General features: G+C 40.6%; 1 protein-coding gene across 5 annotated transcripts in view; it reads left to right on the top strand.

Moving 5' to 3' along the window:
* The window catches only part of SORCS1 (sortilin related VPS10 domain containing receptor 1), a 487,586-nt gene that overhangs the window by 155,104 nt on the left and 313,601 nt on the right, over positions 1–18,881 (top strand). For all 5 annotated transcript variants that reach the window (XM_087432564.1, XM_004428057.3, XM_087432565.1 and 2 more), the window contains exon 2: positions 18,064–18,131. In XM_087432564.1, coding sequence (XP_087288690.1) covers positions 18,064–18,131 — 68 coding nt within the window. The remainder of the gene's footprint in view (positions 1–18,063; positions 18,132–18,881) is intronic.

Here is an 18,881-nt window from a genome sequence, read left to right as displayed (position 1 = left end):
CAATTACCCCTTCTCGTTTTCCCTATAATCTCTCTTCCTTTTATTCTTTTCTTTCCATTTCTACTCCTACCACCCTGGTGCAGCCTCCAACATTTTATGTCAGTATATTTAAATAGACTCTTAAATGTCTTCTTAACTTTCAGTCACTTATTACTCTAATCCAGGACTTGGCATACTAGAGCCTGAGGGCCAAATTTGGCCCGTCACCTGCTTTTGTAAACAAAGATTTTTTGGAACACAGCCACACCCATTTGTAGACATATTGTCTATGGCTTCTTTCATGATACAACTGCTGGAATTGAGTAGATGTGACAAATATTTTGTGGTCCACAAGCCTAATGTATTTACTGTCTTGTCCTTTAAGAAAAGTTTGATAATACCTGCTAATCCAGTCCTTACGTAGTTGTCAGATTAAACTTTGTATCTGCGGGATTGTGTGTATCACCTCTGTGTTCAAAATCTTTAATTGCTCTCTGTACTTCACCATACACACACACAGAACGAAGACTACTAGTGATTTCTCAGCCTGGCATTGGAGACCATCCAGAAATGACTCTTGTCTGTCTTTACAGTCATATTTTCTTATCATCACTGTGATCTCTGATCAGGCTGGTTTAACTGATGAACCACAAACATACCATGCTCGCCCTGACTTTAAACCTCTAAGAATGTGCTGCCACCATTATGCAGTATAATTTGCAGCTCATTATTCTTTGAACTGTGGTATTCAGTGGGCATTTATGATCTAATAAAGCTAATTATTATTTAGAACCTACTATGTATCAAGGATGGTAGTAGGCTTTTGCACATATAAATAATTTCATTTGTCCCATGTTGACTTATATTTTTAAACATGCGTGTCTGTACATTGTGTAATTATTCATTGACCGTATCCTGGGGGTTCTCTTTTGTCAGGCTTTCTCCTAGCACAAGAAATTATATTTAAAAAAATTCAACAACTAGAAAAAAATTCACAGTCTAGCGATAGAGACAGGTAAACAACTAGTAAGAATGAGGTGCTTAGGCCATAGTAGAAACAGAAAATACTGACGAAGCACAGATGAAACAACAAACTGCCCAGAGCGGTTGGGTTGGCTTCATGGAGGAGGTGACATTTGAGCTGGGTATAGGAAATCTAGAAAGCCCCAGAGGCTTGAAAATTCATGATTGTTCAAAGAATAACAAGGAAGTCAAGATTGCAGGATTGCAAGAAGTAGCAGCAGATAAAACTTTGTAGATATGTGCTATATAGAATGGACCTTGGATGCCCTTTGAAGAATAGGGAGTTAATCTTGTCAAGGTGAGGAAACCCTGAGTGTTTCTGAACAAGCGGGTGACAATCACATTCTACCTAGATTGTGAATTCCTGGGTGGCAAAAATAACATTTTACATGTCTCTTCGTTTCCCACAGGGTCTCCCAGCTCTGCCTTGAACATAGTGAACATTCAATAGAAAGTTGTTCATTGATTAATTTCTTCCTGAGAGTGAAGCATTTCTGACTGGTTGGTAGCCAGCAACATTTTGAGTTCTCTCTGAGCTTGATAAAATGCTGACACCAAGATGGTTTAAAAAAAAAAAAGCAGCAAATATCGTTAAGGTGATGAGAAGCATCAAATTCATGACATTTCTCCGTGCCTGTCACCTTCACTCTAGTAGCCAGCGGTGTTGTTTTCAGCTTTTAGCAAATTTTTGGCAAAGTTGAAGCTCTCTAAAAGAGGCTGAAAGTTTATTCTTTTTTAAACCACTTAAAGTAGTGTTGGGAAATACTGGCTTTCTAAACTGCTTGAGGATGACATGCTATTAATGATTATTATTTAAGCCAGAGGGAAATGAGATAATTCAGAAACCTTTGATGCAGTTGATAGAATGGAAGGGTTTTGCTCTTCCTCCAGATGTGTAAACACCAAGCCCTCAGTCTTCTGTGCTGTAAGTGACAGGAATTATCAGCCTACAAGTTGCCAGGAGTAATGGAGGGCTGCGGGCATCACAGCTTTGAGTGTCAGACCTCGGGTTATGTTTGTGGCATTGGCTTTTAAGAAAGAAGAAAAGACATTTCAAAATGTGTAATCTGAGATAGTTTAGCCCTGTGGGAACTGTTTTGTTTCTTCCCCCAACAAAAACTAGGATTCTGGTTTCATTCTGAGAACTTGACAAAGCTGGGACAATGAAGTACTTCCACCTCCGATTTGACTGTAAGGAGAGTACCAGGGTCATGCTGTTTTCTGAGCTAGCCAGTTTCCCTTGCTGTGGTTCCAGTGCAGATAGATTTGGTAATCAGCAAAGCTGTAAAAAGGAGCATCAACAGCCTTGCCTTGCAGACTGAAACTGGTTTCGGCTTTTGGTCTCTAGGGCCAACTTATCTAGGAGGCACAGTGTCTAGGGTCCACGAAGGTCATCCTGCATCCCTGCTGATTCCCCTTTAAGCCTCTTGTCCTGCCTCCCTTCTCTCATTTCCTTCTCCACCCTCACTGAGTTGTACCACGTCAACATACATGCTCTCCACCCAGACATCATCGCATGGGCTTCACACTTGCATTCCTCTGCTCCCACCCAGACTTCTGTAGTGAAAGTTCTTTTCCTTTGTTCTAGGCCCTTGGCTAAACCAAGGTCTGGATACAATGACACCACCTCTATGAAATCTTTCCAGATTCCCATCCTCCTACTAGGCAAATCCTTACAGCATTTTGTATGCACTGCTATCATAATACTTACCACATTACATAAAGTGGTCTGAAGCCCCCAAAGGTAGTGATAAACTCAAGGGCACAGAGCTCATTGTTTTATTTCAATGGCATATCCCTGACACTTAGGCTCTGTGCTTGACCCACAGTCATTGCAAAAATAAAATAAATAAGAATAGGCTATGATGTATAGTAAGTTAGTCTGTGCCAGTCATAATATCAGCTACATTAGCACAAGTAGGTGCTCATTTAAACCTTGTGACCAAAAAGAAGGGTCTCATTCCTGAATCTCATTCAAACCTAGCCTCCTCCATATCCAAACAAAATCCAGTTACACAAGGACATCACCTTTGTCTTTATTGTGCCTGCCTCCCTGCCAGGCACTGCCATTCAATAATTCTGCCAAGTGTTGTCTTTCCTTGGGACAGAGTGCTAAACAGTGATTTATTGCTTGAATACACATTGCTTTCATGGAAGTGATTTGTTTAAAACAACAGTAAAGTGCTAAATAAATTATTCATTCCATGCTAATTCTTCACTTTTATGTGCTGTAGTAAGCGTCAGAATAAGCAGCCTATGGGGCATTTTATTTTTTGCCACATTAATCTTGGACAGTTTAAAGAAAAAAAGAAGAGGAGGAAATCTAAAGAAGAGGTTCAATTTTCATTTTTCCTACAGCCTCCTGCCACAGCTAGGCAGAGTTCTGGCAGATGCTTCCCCATCCCTCAGTCACTCTGAGTCACTTACTGAAGCCGCTAACTGGGCCCAGCGACCCCCTCACACCCCTCTTCAACGTTGTGAACACCTTGGCTCATTTTCTCTGCAGGGATTTTCAATGGCCAATCACTGTCACAAGGCCAGGAATGAGATTCTTTCCTGGGAGATTTGCATTTCCTAGGGCAGACAGGGTGTTGGGTTTCTAAATTTCACTGGTGTCTTGATTTAGGATTAAAGGATTATAAATTGAGAGAAGCAGCAGTGACATTCTTACCATTTTTGCAACTGATTTCCCACGTGGAATAGAGATACCATTTGTTTCTAGCCTTTCTTATCCTCCTTTACTGGAAGCCTCCTTTCCTTTGAGTTAGGGACATTTAAATGATGTTCAATTTATGAAGTCCTTCATTAGCAGAGGAGCAGATGGATGATCGTGGAGATTTTTGGGAAGTTCCTCTGCTCTTTTCTGAATATGGCACTCCGATGCTTTATACCTCCTGGTGGGCAAGGAGACGTGTGGCTCTCTGGCCTGTGGAATGCACAGAGTCTCAGCGAGTGAGATGCAATGATGAACCCTCAGCCCAGGATGATAGAAGAGCTAACTCAGCCCATCCTTCAAGGCCCCAGCTCCAGATTAGAAGCCAAGAAGATCTAGGCTTAAATATGTGCAACCCGAGCCCCAGCCAATCCCATCTTCTATATGAGAATAATGGAAAACCACCTCCCCAGGATTATGAAGTGCATTAGATTCCCTACTGTCTGTAAAACATCTGACTTGTTGTAAGATTTGAAAAGGGCCCCATTTACATCTAGCTTGGGATTGCTCCTTTCTCTTTATTCCCACAGTACTCAGTTTCTAAAGCATTCGATTCTAACCTGTCAGCTCCATGAGTCTCTCTCTCCAACTATCATGTGTAATGAGAGTAGGTATCTGTTTCTTCTTTTTGCATCCTCAGTAGCACTTAGAACAAGTGTACACTGTGGTCTGTGGCTAGAAAAGCAGTTGGGTAGATAGACAGACAGTCACATAGAAAGAGAGAGGGATAGGACAGATAGATAGACAGACAGGTTGAAAGCAAGTATAATCTTTGAAACTCTTGAATGCTGTTGTCTTTCCCTCTCCACGGAGGCTGTGTAGCTTGGTGTTTAAGCATCTGAGCTCCAGTCTCAGTTATTTGGGTTTAAATCCAGCTTTCCTAGTTATGTGCTAGCTGATGTTCGGCAAATTTCTTAAACTCTCTAGTCTGCCATCTGGAAATGGCCAAAAAAAGACAAGTATTGGCTTTGTAGAATAGTTAAGAATGTATATAGATTATATTATTTAAAATGCTTAGCAGAGTAACAAAAATAAACAAAAGCACTCAGTAAAGTAAACTGGTGATAATAGTCCAGTTGGAAAAGGGAATTCTAATTTTATCAATCCTATTTAATAGGAAAAAGAAAAAAGTTAAATGAATTGACTAAGGTCATGCAAGGAATTAAAATTGGCTCTGTAAGCAGAATCCAGCCTTCTAAACTTCTAACTTTAGGCCTCCACTTTGCCGCCCATACAGACTTTATTTGGCTTTGACCCCATTGTACGTAGGGAGCAGTTTTGAGGATCTCATAGGAAATAAGTGAAAGACCTGGAATTCAGACTTTGATTTCAAATCTGCCCCCTGATGTACTTGCACTTATCCAGGGCTGTCCATTCCTAGACAGAAGAAACCCATGGAATGGGAAGTAGATCTCGGCAGCATCCTGGCCAACTTTCAGATGTCTCACAGATCTCTGCATGAAAGCTAACACTTTTGAATGAAAGGACAGAAAAATCGATAAACATTTGGATTGGATCACAGACATGTTTTACAACAACTCAGCCCTCCCAAAAGAGATACACAGCTTTGAATTATCTGTAGCATTTAATCCTTTAATCAGTCTAAACTTTCAAGAGGAAATCCAAAGTGTTTGGAATATCCTTCCTAAAACTGGAATTTGATGAAATGGCAATGCTCTTGTGTTGCAATCACTCAGGACTTTTCGATCTCACTCTACTTTAGAGGCTTGCTACAATAAATGCTCATATGACTGGAACATGTTGTTTATGCCTGGAAAAGTCCATCACCAATATAACTACAGTCAGTTTGTCAGACCATCAACAAATATTAAAGTTCTTTAGGTCAGCAGGAGAACATTATGTCTAAATTCACATGGACTGGGCCGGCCCTGTGGCTTAGTGGTTAAGTGCGCGCGCTCCGCTGCTGGTGGCCCGGGTTCGGATCCCGGGTGCGCATCGACACACCGCTTCTCCGGCCATGCTGAGGCCGCGTCCCACATACAGCAACTAGAAGGATGTGCAGCTATGACATACAACTATCTACTGGGGCTTTGGGGGGAAAAATAAATAAATAAAATTATAAATTCACATGGACTTGTGAGAGTAAATGAGACATTGGTATGACATTGATTTGAATGTGAGTTCAGGAGCCGTATCATACTTGGCCTTGTAGGTCATATTGTGAAATTTAAACTTGATTTTAAGATCAATGGGAGGCCACAGATAAGTTTTAAAGAGTGGGAAAATATGACAAGATTGCAATTTAAAAAGATATCATAGTGGTAGCAGTCAGCGTGTGACTTGAGGGAAGCAGGATGAGATGCTGGCAGAGTTGTGAGAGGCATGGCAATAGACCAGACCAGATGGAGATGAGCCTAGATGGAAGAAGTATATAGGACTTAGTGACCGATTAGGTTTGGGAAGGAAAGAGGTGGATGGAGTCAAGGCAGACTCCGAGCTCTGGCTTGAGCAATGGCAACAGCATTTACTCAGCCTGGCAACACTGAAGATAGATGGAGGTATTCAGCATTGAGTGGTAATACAATGGGAAGAGACCTTACAAACATGTAGTATAATCACGGAGGAAACTAAAGTCCAAAGAGGTACATTGGCTTCCTCAGTGTCACAGTGTCTTAGCAGCCGAGCTCTGGCTCAAGGCCATATCTCCTGATTCGTAGCCCAGGCCTGCTGAAATGGATAGGTCCATTGAAAAGGTTTAATGATCATGTAATGTGGAATCCCACGTAAAGGTGGATTTACAGTGAAGTTGATGAAGCTTAAGATTCAGAGCCTTGAACCTGTGAAGGCACGGGTTCCCGTGAGGGCTGGTTGTTTTGGGGGGTTGCAGATTGTTTCAAGTGCAGAGGGAAAGCCAGGTTGCAATCAGAAAACATTTTTGTTTTTTCAATTCTGCCAAACTGCCTGAAGGTATTGCAGAAGAAAAGTATGTGAATCTTTAACGCACTGGGTAATTTGTTTTGATCTAATTTCCCATTCTAATAAGTTTTTACGATTAAATCTCATTTCATTCGTAATCTTATATTATTTTTCTTCAAGAGTGGCCCCCAAATTGTATGACTTTCATCCTCACGAAACCTGGATCTATGCCTGATCCTACTGGTTGCAGTCCTCAGTCTACCTCTTCCAACTCTCCCATCTCAGAACTGGCCTAATCCAGGCCTTCCTTCTGTACATAGGGACTCCTGCCTCATGTCCCAAATCACATATGATATGTTAAGATCATTCTTTACTCTCAGAAGCTCCTTATTCATAGAACTGATTCTTCTAAAAGTATAACCTACACCATTTGTCAAATGAGGTGGCTGGAATTAGATGATCTTTCCAGTCCCTTCCAATTTTGTCTTGTTTCTTTTAAAAGAGTGGCAAAATGCTAATTTTTTTTATAACCACCCACCAGCCGTCTAGATGCCATTGTAGAGGAGTAGAGCTAGAATCATATAGAAGCATTTTGGTTCTGTGACTAAATGACAAGGAATATATAAGAATCACTTCACCTCTACAGGACTTTTTTCTCCAACAGAAACCCTTATTAACTATTGATACATTTTACTTGGGGTTTCAAGATGTTATTTAAATTTCACTTTCAAGCCAGCCTTTTTAAGCTTTGAATTTCCTTTTAGGCAAATCAGGTCCCATCATACCCTAGCACTCAGACAAACCAAACAAAAGATCTGCTAACAGAGAAGTCAGTTGTTATTGTTTATTTGCTTATTTTTTATGAGAATAAAATCTTTCTCTTCCTCCCTGGTCTGCCTCAAGACTTTCCCATAGTTAAGGAAAATATTTGAACTTAGCTTATTGACTGTCTCTGGTGTTTTATTCTTGTTGCTTTTGTTCGTTGTACTGTATGGTAAATGAGAAGAGTAAATGAAAAATTAAAAGCTTTCCTTCTTTTTATTTTTTATTCCAGTGTCTTATTTATTGAGGCTTATGTTCTGACACTTGGATCACCGTTATATGCATATCTTTATTTATTAGCTTCCTGGAAGTATGTTGTGTTAACCTTGAAAAATAATATTTAAAAAAATTAAGTTCACTTGTTCAGACCCATGAATAACAGCATAAACATCAAGATGGAGAAGTGGAAAGGGAAAGACTTGCTTCATTTCTTTGTATTGAAGCTTAAAATAAGGAAACATATGAACAGAAGGGCCCCCTCATCATTAACACACAGTTTGCTGCTTAATGATGTGTTCACTTTGTGTGTGGGTTCTCACATAGGAAGAGTCTTATTATTTAGATAGTGTCTATATTTCACAGCGATAGTGATTTGAGAGCTTGGAGATCTGTCTTTCTCAGATCAGTACAACAGGGAAGTTGACAGGAAATTTCTCCATTCCTCAAATCCTGCCTCTCTCTCTCTCCTACCAAACTCAGGTTGTATCCTTCTTGCTTAAGCATGTGGCAGGTCTCCTCTCTTTGTTTTCTAGATTTCCAGAGAGAAAATAATGCAAGAAATATATCCTTATTGTTTTACAACTCTGCATTAACAATTCTCTGCGTTGTCTGTGTTTCTGTAACCAAGGACCAAGAACCTAATTTGAATAGGGATTGACTGGAAGGAGGATGGTTTGGATATAATCTCCGTTCCCTTCTAGCACTGTGGAGGGGAATGAGGACAACTTGGTATACAGGTTGTTTCTTTAACTGTGAAACAGTGGACTTGCGTAGGATATTCTGCATGATTTCTTTGAGCTGTAGCTCTCCAGACAACCAATTGAGCGTTGAGTCACCTGCTCCTCTGCCCCTCCTCCCTAGCCCAGCTGCTTTCATGTCTTGAAACTGGCTTTGGCTTTCCAAGCCTGTTTAATTTTTCCGTTTTACTATCCCTATACAGAGAGGCCTTGTCTTGAATATGCATTTTCCTCATATTTTGTACAATCATTTTATCTTGGTGCTCTTTTGGGATTACATTGGTGCAGATATCTGGCTCTTTTCTAGAAAAATTTATTTAATTTAGCATCTCCCTACTTCCCCTGGTTTAATGCAGAGGATTAAAATAGAGTGTAATTTAGGGCACAATAATTTAACTAGAGGAAGAAGAATGTGAAATGATCACCATTATCCACTAGAAATGGATACATGTTTTGGGAATTATCTTCTTTTTTATTATTCAAAAAAAAAAGGAAGAAGGAGGAGGAGGGAGAGGAGAAGAAGAAAGAAAGAAGGAAGGGAGGGAGGGAGAGAAGGAAGAAAGAAGGGCGAGAGGAAGGAAGGAAGGAAGGAGGGGAGAAAGATAGGACTGAAGTGTCATCAGTCTGTTTGGTATGGCATTGTGACATTAATAGATTTTGAAGAGAGTATTTTTTTTTTTTTTTTTTTTTAGTTGATAGCCTCTGTCACCTTGGGGAATAGAACAACCAGTTGAAGATCAAAGGTTGTATTTTCAAGATTTGCATCAAAAAGCAACTTAGGGCTAGTGGATTTGATGAGCTTGGATTTGTTTGCTAAATATAATGACCAGCCTCTAGGACTACAGTATACTACTGGCCTTTTATTACAAGCATTTCTTTGCTTGTTACTAACAGGAAAGATCTCAACTTTCAGCATACCAAGGAGGGAGTGGTGAAGAAATATGAGTTGCCTTGAGTGAGAAGTATAGTTTTTCTCATGTGGAGGCTCCTGGGACAGTGCTTCATGGCTTGTCTGCAGGCCATGGCCTTGCATCTTAGCTGCAAATGACCTCTATGGGGAAATAGGCTCAGAGGGAAGACATAGAAAATTTTACTACAAACTTTTCCACTGTTCACAAGGGCTCTTCCATATGCTACAATTTGCTCTGTGTCTAGCATTGATTCGGTTTTCTGTATGCTCATGTTTCTGTGTAATGCTGAGGATATTATATAAATAAACATTACTTTTAGTTATGTGTGGGCCCTTACAAAACATGAAGGTCATTTGGTGATTAAGGACTTTCCAGAGACAAAGATCTACTAACTGCTTTCTGGCTGGCCCCACACCCCAGATTCATCCCACTTTTTCTACTGGCTTTTCATTTCTCCATTGTGTTTGTATCTGCTAGATTACCTCTGTCTGATGACTTCAAGTGCACATGTGTGGTTGTGTGTGTGCGTGCAGATCATGCCAACCTTTCAGCCCCCCTCTGGGGTGCTTAATACAGTTTAGTAATTATTGATTTCTCTTCTCTTTTATGACTCAAACAGAGCGCAATTACACATTCCTTTAAATCATCTGAAAATGATGATACTATAAACCACTCTGTTGAAATAGGCAGTTAGATGTGTGCACATTCATTGTCAGGAACCCCTGATCTGGGGACAGCCAAGTTCTGTAGTGAGTTAAATGGAAGGATCAGCTCCTAAAAAAAGATTCCACCAGGGTTCAAAAATTTAAAAAAATAAATTAAAAATGACAAAATTGCCATTGACCTGAGGTCAGCAAAAAGTTAAACTTCAAGTTTGTCTATAATAAGGAAAAATATTCCAGGAATGTCTGGAAGAAGGCAGAATGAGAGAGAAGGAGTTTGTGACCAGTACCACGCCTGATAGATAATAGGTCTTGAACACTTTTGAACTGAACACAAAGTGAGGATCTGTCAGTGGTTCTGCCTTGCCTCTAGTAACAATCATCGTCATATTAGGCAGCATACCATGGGGACAGTTTAGCACAGTGATTTAGAGGCTGTACATAATGTGAGTTAAACTTGTCTGCCACTTACTAGCTGAATAATTTAAGTTACTTAGCCCCTGTGTGCCTCAATTTCCTCATCAGAAAAAAAATCAGATAATTACTTGAAATGCCTTTAATAATAATATTTGCCTGGCACACAGAGTAGGCATCCAATAAATTCTAGATGTTATTAATAATAGCAACTGTTTACATTTGCATAGGACTTGAACATTTACACAGAGTTTTTCCACTTCCTGTTGTGTTTGCTTCCCACAATTCTACAAAATGAAGGAGAGAGATAACATTATCTCCTTTTTTTTTTTTTTAATAAGAGAAGTCCCTTTAGTATTTAAGTGACTTATTCAAGGTCACACAGTGGCAGACACTACTAGTGGTGACATAGCAGCACTCCTCACGTTTTCTTTGCTAACAAAGCCCACCTCTTACCATAGAAAATGCCCAGGCAAAATACCAGCTCCTCACTTCCCCAGTGATATTTTTATTGCAGCCACAGTGTGAGAATGTAGCTGAATCCTGGTCATTGAGACTACAGATATTTTGCTGGGAACGTTTTTGAGAAAGAGTTTTCTTTCTAATTTAAAAACAAAACAAACTCAAAACATACATAGACAGAGGCCCTTCTTTTCTTTACTGGATATTTCTGTGTCTGCACGTGATACAAAGAAATGTTATGGCCTTCTTGCAAACATGAGGGAAAATAGCACCAAGTGTTAACATTGTCAGAGAGGAACTATGTATATTACTTGGGTCCTTGATGACATTGTTAGGCTAAATTAGTCCTAGAACTGCATAAACTCTGGACCTCCTCTTGTATGAGATAATACGTCCCTTACTGTTTGAGTCACTTTTAGTGTTCTATTTCTTGCTGCTAATGATATTCTAACAGGTATGGTGGCTAAACCAAGGCTGAAAATCTGGTCGTCTTCTGATTCCAAAGCTTGTATTCTTTTCAGCAGAGCACATTGCCGTCCTAATATTAAGGCCCTCCACTGTAAAGCCAAAGATATATTCCTATTCTGATATTCTGTGCATCCCTACCCTTGATCTAAACTTTAGCTGTACCTGAGGACTTGCTCTCTTCTCTCTGTGAGTTTTCATACCTCTGGACCTCTAGTCTCATGCTCCCTTCTCTTAAAGTACCATCTCTATAGCCTCATTGCCATCAAAATTGCACACCCTCTGGGATTTGTCTTGAATGCGCTCCTTTTGTAAGAACCTGTTCCCGATTGTACTTTTCTTTCTTGCTCTCTAAAAGATACACACACTTTTCTCCTGCTGCTTACCTTTTTCTTCGTTATTTTGTAACATCTGTGTACAACTCTGCCTCTCTACTTGACTAGAGCTTCTAGGGATTGGTACGAAGCCGCATTCTCCCTTTGTGTCATCAGAGCACATATTTTTTATTCTTGTCTCTTAAGAAGCCTTAATAAATGTTTATAGAATTAAATGTGTATAATTTTAGAGCCAGAAGTTCTTTCTTCTGACAAAGCTCTCATTTTCTTGGAATTATAGAATGTTCTGATTCTTGGATTCATGACCCCCCCTTAGGATTCAGGAGATCAGTGATATCATTAAAGTAATATTCATTGTTTTATGCTCATAGCTTTTATTAGATTAGATTCTTAAAGAATTCATGGATCCTAAAAAGAATGAGAACCTCTGTTTAAGTTGGAAGGTGGAATAAATGCTTACTGAGACAAAGATGTAATCTGGAACATGCATATTTTTAGGAAAACCACTGTTGCGAGTTTGCTTCTTTTCCCTAAAACTGAAGTACAAAGAAAACAAAACAAATTTCTGGCTATTGAACACCCTTCTTTTATTTTATCCAACTCTTCAATCCTTGTGAAAGATTGTTCCGAATCTCTTCAGGCCCATTATAATTCTCTGACACCATGTTCACTACCACCCACATCTGTAAAAACGTTCGACCAAATGGTCTCTGGCAAGCTGCTGCAGTAAGCAGAGAAGTGGCCGTTTGAGATTGAGTGATGAAGAAACACCAGGGCCTCCTGGAAGCTGGTGGGGGAAGGATGGAGGTAGCCAGCTTCAGCCCTTTCCACAATCTGCTGGCATCTTCAAACCAGATTGTGGCCCACCCCAGGGAACAGAATTATGAATGTTAACATGGTTGAACTCTGTGGAGTCTCCCCATGTGTTACAATGACAAAAACACCTACCCAAGCCAGCCTTGAATCATTAATGACTGAGAGGAATACAAAAGAAAATGTCCTGTTTTATAGACTTTGACTCCTTTCACCCTCTTCTCTTTTCAGGATTTGGAACTATAGACCATTAGGAGTGAGAGACTTTAGGATCTTATAGCCCAAACTGCACTAAGAGGCCCAAGCCACACTTTCATTTCCCCTGAGATTAGATTCCCTCCCGCAATTGGACACAGAGAAAGAATGCAAATCATTAACAATTGAAAACTGAGGAGACATGTCCTACTTTTCCGAGATTTCCCTGAGATGGAGGTGAGATAAGGTGAAGGGCAGTGGCCAGGTCAAGTGTCCTGGTGGAACTCAGATTTCCCTAAATGTCCATTGGTTCTCCTAGAGCTTCCCTAAATTCATAGTTTAAGAAGCATAGTAAGCTTGCTGGGCAAACTCCTCCTTCAAGAAAGATTCTCATTACCCCTTTGCTTCCCACCAGAGTGCTACTCCTAAGCAAAGGAATTAGGAGAGATCATTCATGGGGGAATATGTGCATTCCTTAGGGGGTGAGGGGAATGGGAAATACATTGACCCCCCCCCAACTCTCCGTTCCCCCTTCCTCTGGGGTGCATTCTTTAAGTTATCAAAGGAAAGGGTCAAAACACCATGTTTGTTCCTTAAGAAAATAAATGGACAATTCCTATGTTGTTACTTTGGGAAGCTGGAATAAATTTCAGTTCTCTGTAGTCTAGTATGTAATTAATACAGATATTTTCAAAAGTATACTGTGTAGAATCAAGTTACCAGGAAGATGTTTTAGGGGTTCCTTAACTGTTTGGGGTTTTGTTTCTAAATTATATTTTTGTATTAATTAAAAAAAAAAAAAAACCATGCTGTCACATTCAAAGGTGTCCCATGTCTAAATACTTGGCATAATGGAAACTGCCGATGTATTATCTTAGCCTGCTGCTGTGTTAATTCATTCTAACGCATACCTGGAACAAGGCTTGCCCTGCCGTTTTGATACAACAGGACATTTTTGACTGGCTTTTGTTGTTTTACTATAACACAATCATCTATAAACTAGTGTCTTTATTCACCTCTGTGAATGCTTTTGTTTTGCAACTGAGTGCAGAAAGAAGTTGGGGTTAGAAGAGGGAAGGAGCAGGTTGGCATTTTCCTCCCCCAGGGTCCTTTGTGATGGTTTCTTTTATTTACCCCAAATTTATTAAGGAATAATTGACAAATCTAACTGTATATATTTAAAGTGTACAGCGTAGTGACTTGATATACATATATGTTGTGGAATGATTACCAAGATCAGGATAATTAATAAATACATCCCCTCACATAGTTAACGCTTTGTGTTTCATTTTTGCTTTTTTTTTTTTTTGGTTGAGAATGCTCAAGGTCTACTCTCAGTAACTTTCAAGTATACAATATCACATTATTAACTATAGTCACCATGCTGTACATTAGATCCTCAGAACTTATTCTTTGGATGACTGAAAGTTTATGCCCTTTGATCTACATTTCCCCATTTCCCCTTCCCCTAGCCCCTGCCAACCACCATTCTATTCTTTGTTGCTATGAAATTGTTTTTCTGTTTGTTTAAGATTCCACATATAACTGATACCATACAGAGTTTTCTTTCTCTGTCTGGCTTATTTTGCTTAGCACAGTGCCCTCCAAGTTCATTCATGTTGTTGCACATGGCGTGATTTCCTTCTTTTTTATAGCCAGTTAATTAATATTCCATTGTATATTAAATGTAATGCCATCTTTTCTTTATGTGATGGTTTCTTAACACCTATGTGCAGAGGTGAGGGATGAGAGGCTGGAGTTGGTGGCATCATTCAGTAGGAGCTTTGGAAGACCTTGGGAATAGGGATAATAGTTTGGTGAGCCAGGTGGTGAAAATGTGACTCAGCGCTGTGGAGGAAGCCCACGATCACTCCCTCAAAGACCCGCACTCATCCTGGCCCTGTTTCTGGCACCCTCACACCCCCTGAGGAATGGACGATTTGAGAATAGCAGCTTGGTGGGTGGGCTTCAGCCTGCTCTTTATAAGTATGGACAAAGTGAAGTTCCCCCCAGAAGCTTTGTTAGCAATGGATATGGCAGGAAGGCGCCACAGCAAAATAACAAGACAGATGGTATGTGGTAACAGCAGCTCCTAGATTGGTTGAGGGGTACTTAGACATGTCACTGTGGAAAGCCCCAGAAAAAACTGGGCACTGAGGTCCTGCACATGTAGGTAGCAGTTGTCAAGCCATCAATATTTAGATTGTAGCTATTTAAAAAAAGTATCCTAAGATTTAAAGAGGAATCTAAAAAAGCTATTACCATATGGTCACCACTTATTGTTTTGAATCAGGGGTATTTTGGTACTATGTAAAAGAAACGAGATGCTGATGGATATTCCATTTTGTGTGAGTGTGTGTTCAAAACAACCTTGCTTTCATTGATTGGATTTATAATTAAATGCTATACACTTGGGCTCATAGAATTAAATCTGTACCTGAAAATTGTTTGCTGAATAAATAAAAATAAATTACCATTTATATATTATTTAAATATGTCTAACATGACACTTAATTAAAAAGTTCTATTTTTTTTTTAATTTAAAAAATACGCAAAAATAGTATTGCCTTTTTCCCTTTTTCTCATCTTATAATGGTGGTTTTGGCTGTGGCCCCTTTAACAGGTGCTAATTCTGTTAAATAGTATTGCTGATTAACCAAAACAAAAAAACAAAGAAACAACAACCAACAGATCTAATACAATGACGCATTGCTCTCCAGGAGTGAGGTGCTACATAACGCACATGGACAGCGAAGGGAAAAAAGGGAGGAAGAGAGATTTCAAATAATCGATTGAAAACATAACTAAAGGTTAGCAGTTCTCCCTTCTACTTGTTCTTGTTCTGAAAACAGAAAGATTAGATTGATTCCAGCAGATATGCTTTGAAATGCCATTAAGGATGCCTCTTCTGGTGCAGTATTGATAAACTGCCGAGTATATCACTGGCATTTTAGTTTTACTAGGCCAGCAAGAAGAGTCAGGGAGTGGATTTTTACCTCCCTGCCCGCCTGCCTGTGAATTGCTTAAACAATTTCTGTGTGTGTGCGCGTGAGGGACTCCACACCATTACATACTGGGTTAAAAAGTTCCTTGTTTGGGGCTCTTCTGAATTCCCTCTTCAGATGGATGGGAGGCGCAGCCTGTGACCAGTTGAAGTTCATTATTTAGTTTACTGCCGTGTTGTATCAAGAGAGCAACTACCTAGAAATGCTTTATGCCCACACCCCCATTTTCTTGGTAGGGGATTTATAGGCCTGTTCGGCAAAATCGTACCGAGGTGGAGCAGCAACATTGCTCTGTGTCTTCAAACAAACAGCTACCCTGCTGCTGCTGATCAGCGTTCCTGGGATGGTGGTGATTGAAATTTAGCACTTAGAGCGACTTAATTGGCACACAGATCTGTTAAGCATATGCCCCCACCACAGGCATGCCATCTGATGTGCCCATAGGGTGCCCAGCACCTCACACATGCTCACATTTTGCTAAAGAAGCAAGTTTTGAATAGGTCCTTGAAAGAAGCTGGTGCTGTGGTTTAGGAGAGGGATGGCCTCAGAGCACAGGTCCTCAGATCTCTCTACCTTTGTCTTTGGGTTACCATAATTCTTTATTCCCTTGAACTTGGAGCAAATCTAAGGTCATGGAATTCCAGTTTGCTTGCTGTGAAAGAAGTGTTCAGAATCTGCTCATTGATGCTTGTGGCTTCAGTAACTCAAGACTTGTGTTAGCACAGTGGAACTTGGAAGGATTCAGCACTCCTCAGAAGCTCCCTGCTTTGGGAATTCAAGGTTAGAATGTTCTGTGCTCAGAGTGGCTAGAACTGATCCCTTGGCCTTCAGAGAAAAATCTAGGAAATCCATGTCAACATTTTTCTACTGAGTCGGAAACAGCAGGACTGGGCCAAATGTTCTAGGTTATGAGTATCAGGAGAGAAATATGAACCTCAACAGCAAGCTGTGCAGACCCGTTAGATTCTTTTTCCTTATGTAATAAGAATAAGGAAGGGGTGAGAACATCAGTGGTTAGGAACACACTGCTCTGCTGTATCTTCCCAAGTGTCCTGGTGCTTGTCTACTTCAGGTAATCAGGTAGGCCCTGGTCATCGCTGCAGACGCCAAAAGAAGCGGCCTTTTCAAGCTGCCGTGATGGGCATGAATTTCAGTGAGACTGAGAAGGGGTAGATCAGCTGTCTGTCAACTTACGTCCTCTTCCTGTCCTGACTGGATCACCGACTCCCAGGCCTCATTTGTATTTATGTCCTCTGACATTGGCAAAATCCTGGGTTCCTAATAAATGCTTATTTGGTTGAATTCTGAAAGAATGAACTAAATAGTTTGGGCTCCAAGAGAGGTTGAAAATAACGATAGGTTAAAATCACAGGAGGATTTGCTGTGAAGCTAATGAAGCTTAAGTTTTAGTGTCCCTCAATTGCACAGGTCCCTTCCCAGGACCTGATCCTAAGTTTGAATTCATACTTCTATTTATTTTTTGCTGAGGAAGATTCTCCCTGGCACGGATTCTCCCATCTGTGCCAATCCTCCTCTATTTTGTATGTGGGTCACTGCTACAACATAGCTGACAGTGGTGTAGGTCCGTGCCTGGGATTTGAACACAAGAACCCGGGCCACCGAAGCAGAGCATGCCGAACTTAACCACTATGCCACGGGGCCAGCCCCTGAATTCATACTTTTATATTGTGTTCCTTATAGAGTGTTCTCCAAATTCTGTAAGCTTCACGACCCCATAAAACGTAGATTTTCTCCTGTTAAAATGCTGTTGCTTAGCCCTTGTGGTTTCCATCCAATGGGTTTCACAGAAATTGAGAGATCAGAACATATAAAGACAAACCTACAGAGGAGAAGAAAGGGAAGGAACTAACATTTAAGAACCCCAGGGAAATTGAGGAGTAATTTGCATTTATTATGTAATTTAACTCCTCACAGCAACCTTTTCTGGGAGAAAGCAATACTGACCACCCCCCTTAATAGATGGGGATATTAAGGTTCAGAGAAGCTAAATAACCTACCCAGTGTGGTACAGCCACGAGAGCTGGGACCTACATCCTTGACTTTCCTCTCTTTCTACATTCTGCTCATTGGCTACTTTGCAGGGTGCATGTTTGACAGCTCTGAGCCTTTCCTGATAGTGTTAAGCCCACCAGAGTTGGAAATGCCTGGATGGGCAGGTAACTCCTGCTGCAGTGTGAGTGTGTGGTGGGGAGTGGAGGGAGGGAGAAAGTTGGGAAGGGGATCAGGCTTGAGTGGTTTAATGGAAGGCAGTGGCAAACCTTTCCCCAGTCAGTGTAAGAGAAGGCTGTAACAATTCATTCAATTATGTTAAGCGCCCATTAAAGGAATCCTAAGCCCTCCCTTGGGCCATTTCAGTTCTATGAGACTGTAATTGTTTGAGACTAACCATGATTTCTTCTTTTGCCTTCAGGTGATTCTCATTTTGACAAAGCTCTATGACTATAACCTGGGGAGCATCACTGAGAGCTCGCTTTGGAGGTACGTGGATAAATTGAGCTAGTAATTACTGTGTTATTTAAACATGATGCCCACAATTGCTCTCCCTCATGCCCTTTTTCCAGGTGGGAAGATTTGTAGTTATGTGTACTGCTTCCTTCTTCTGTTTGCTCTCTGTCTTAGCCATGGTTTGGAGTTTATCTGCAGGCATGTCAGATCCTTACCTTCTTTATAGACCCCTTCTTTTCGTCACAGTCAGATCTTTTTGCTAAACTGTTCATTAGGTTGTCTTTATGCGTTTTGGTTCCCACAGTTCTCACTGATCTGTGAGCTTATTGCAGCCGAAGTGAAAGAATGGAGGTAACTTTGCAGAGAGGATCAACGCAACTTCTAGGTCTGCAGAACCCAGGCATGCTACCAGTGCAACACTCTTTCACGGCTTCCTTTCCGTGGTCCTGCAGGTGTGCACACACACTTATATGCACACCTTTATCTCTGGGATTCGTGCTGTATTGCCTCACACATATAGAATGTGCAATAAATACTATTTCAAATGAATGCTACAGATCTTTTAGGTACAGACTAATTCATTGGATACCGCCAGAAAAGCAAGTCCTCAGAAACCCAGGCAGCTGTTCTCGCCTCCTTTTTTTCTTGGAGACTATATGATTATGTTCTGTTTTTGTTTCTAAAAATCTGCTTTATTTATCTCACTCCTGATTGCCTCTTTGCCAGCCTGTGTCATGTGCCCACACCCGAACCAATCTCTGAAGCCCAGGAGAACACTGACTC

This window comes from Ceratotherium simum, chromosome 6 (genome assembly GCF_057802395.1).
Source record: "Ceratotherium simum simum isolate JZ-2026a chromosome 6, ASM5780239v1, whole genome shotgun sequence".
Classification (NCBI taxonomy): Eukaryota; Metazoa; Chordata; class Mammalia; order Perissodactyla; family Rhinocerotidae; genus Ceratotherium; species Ceratotherium simum.
This window is presented reverse-complemented; position numbering and strand designations above follow the sequence as displayed.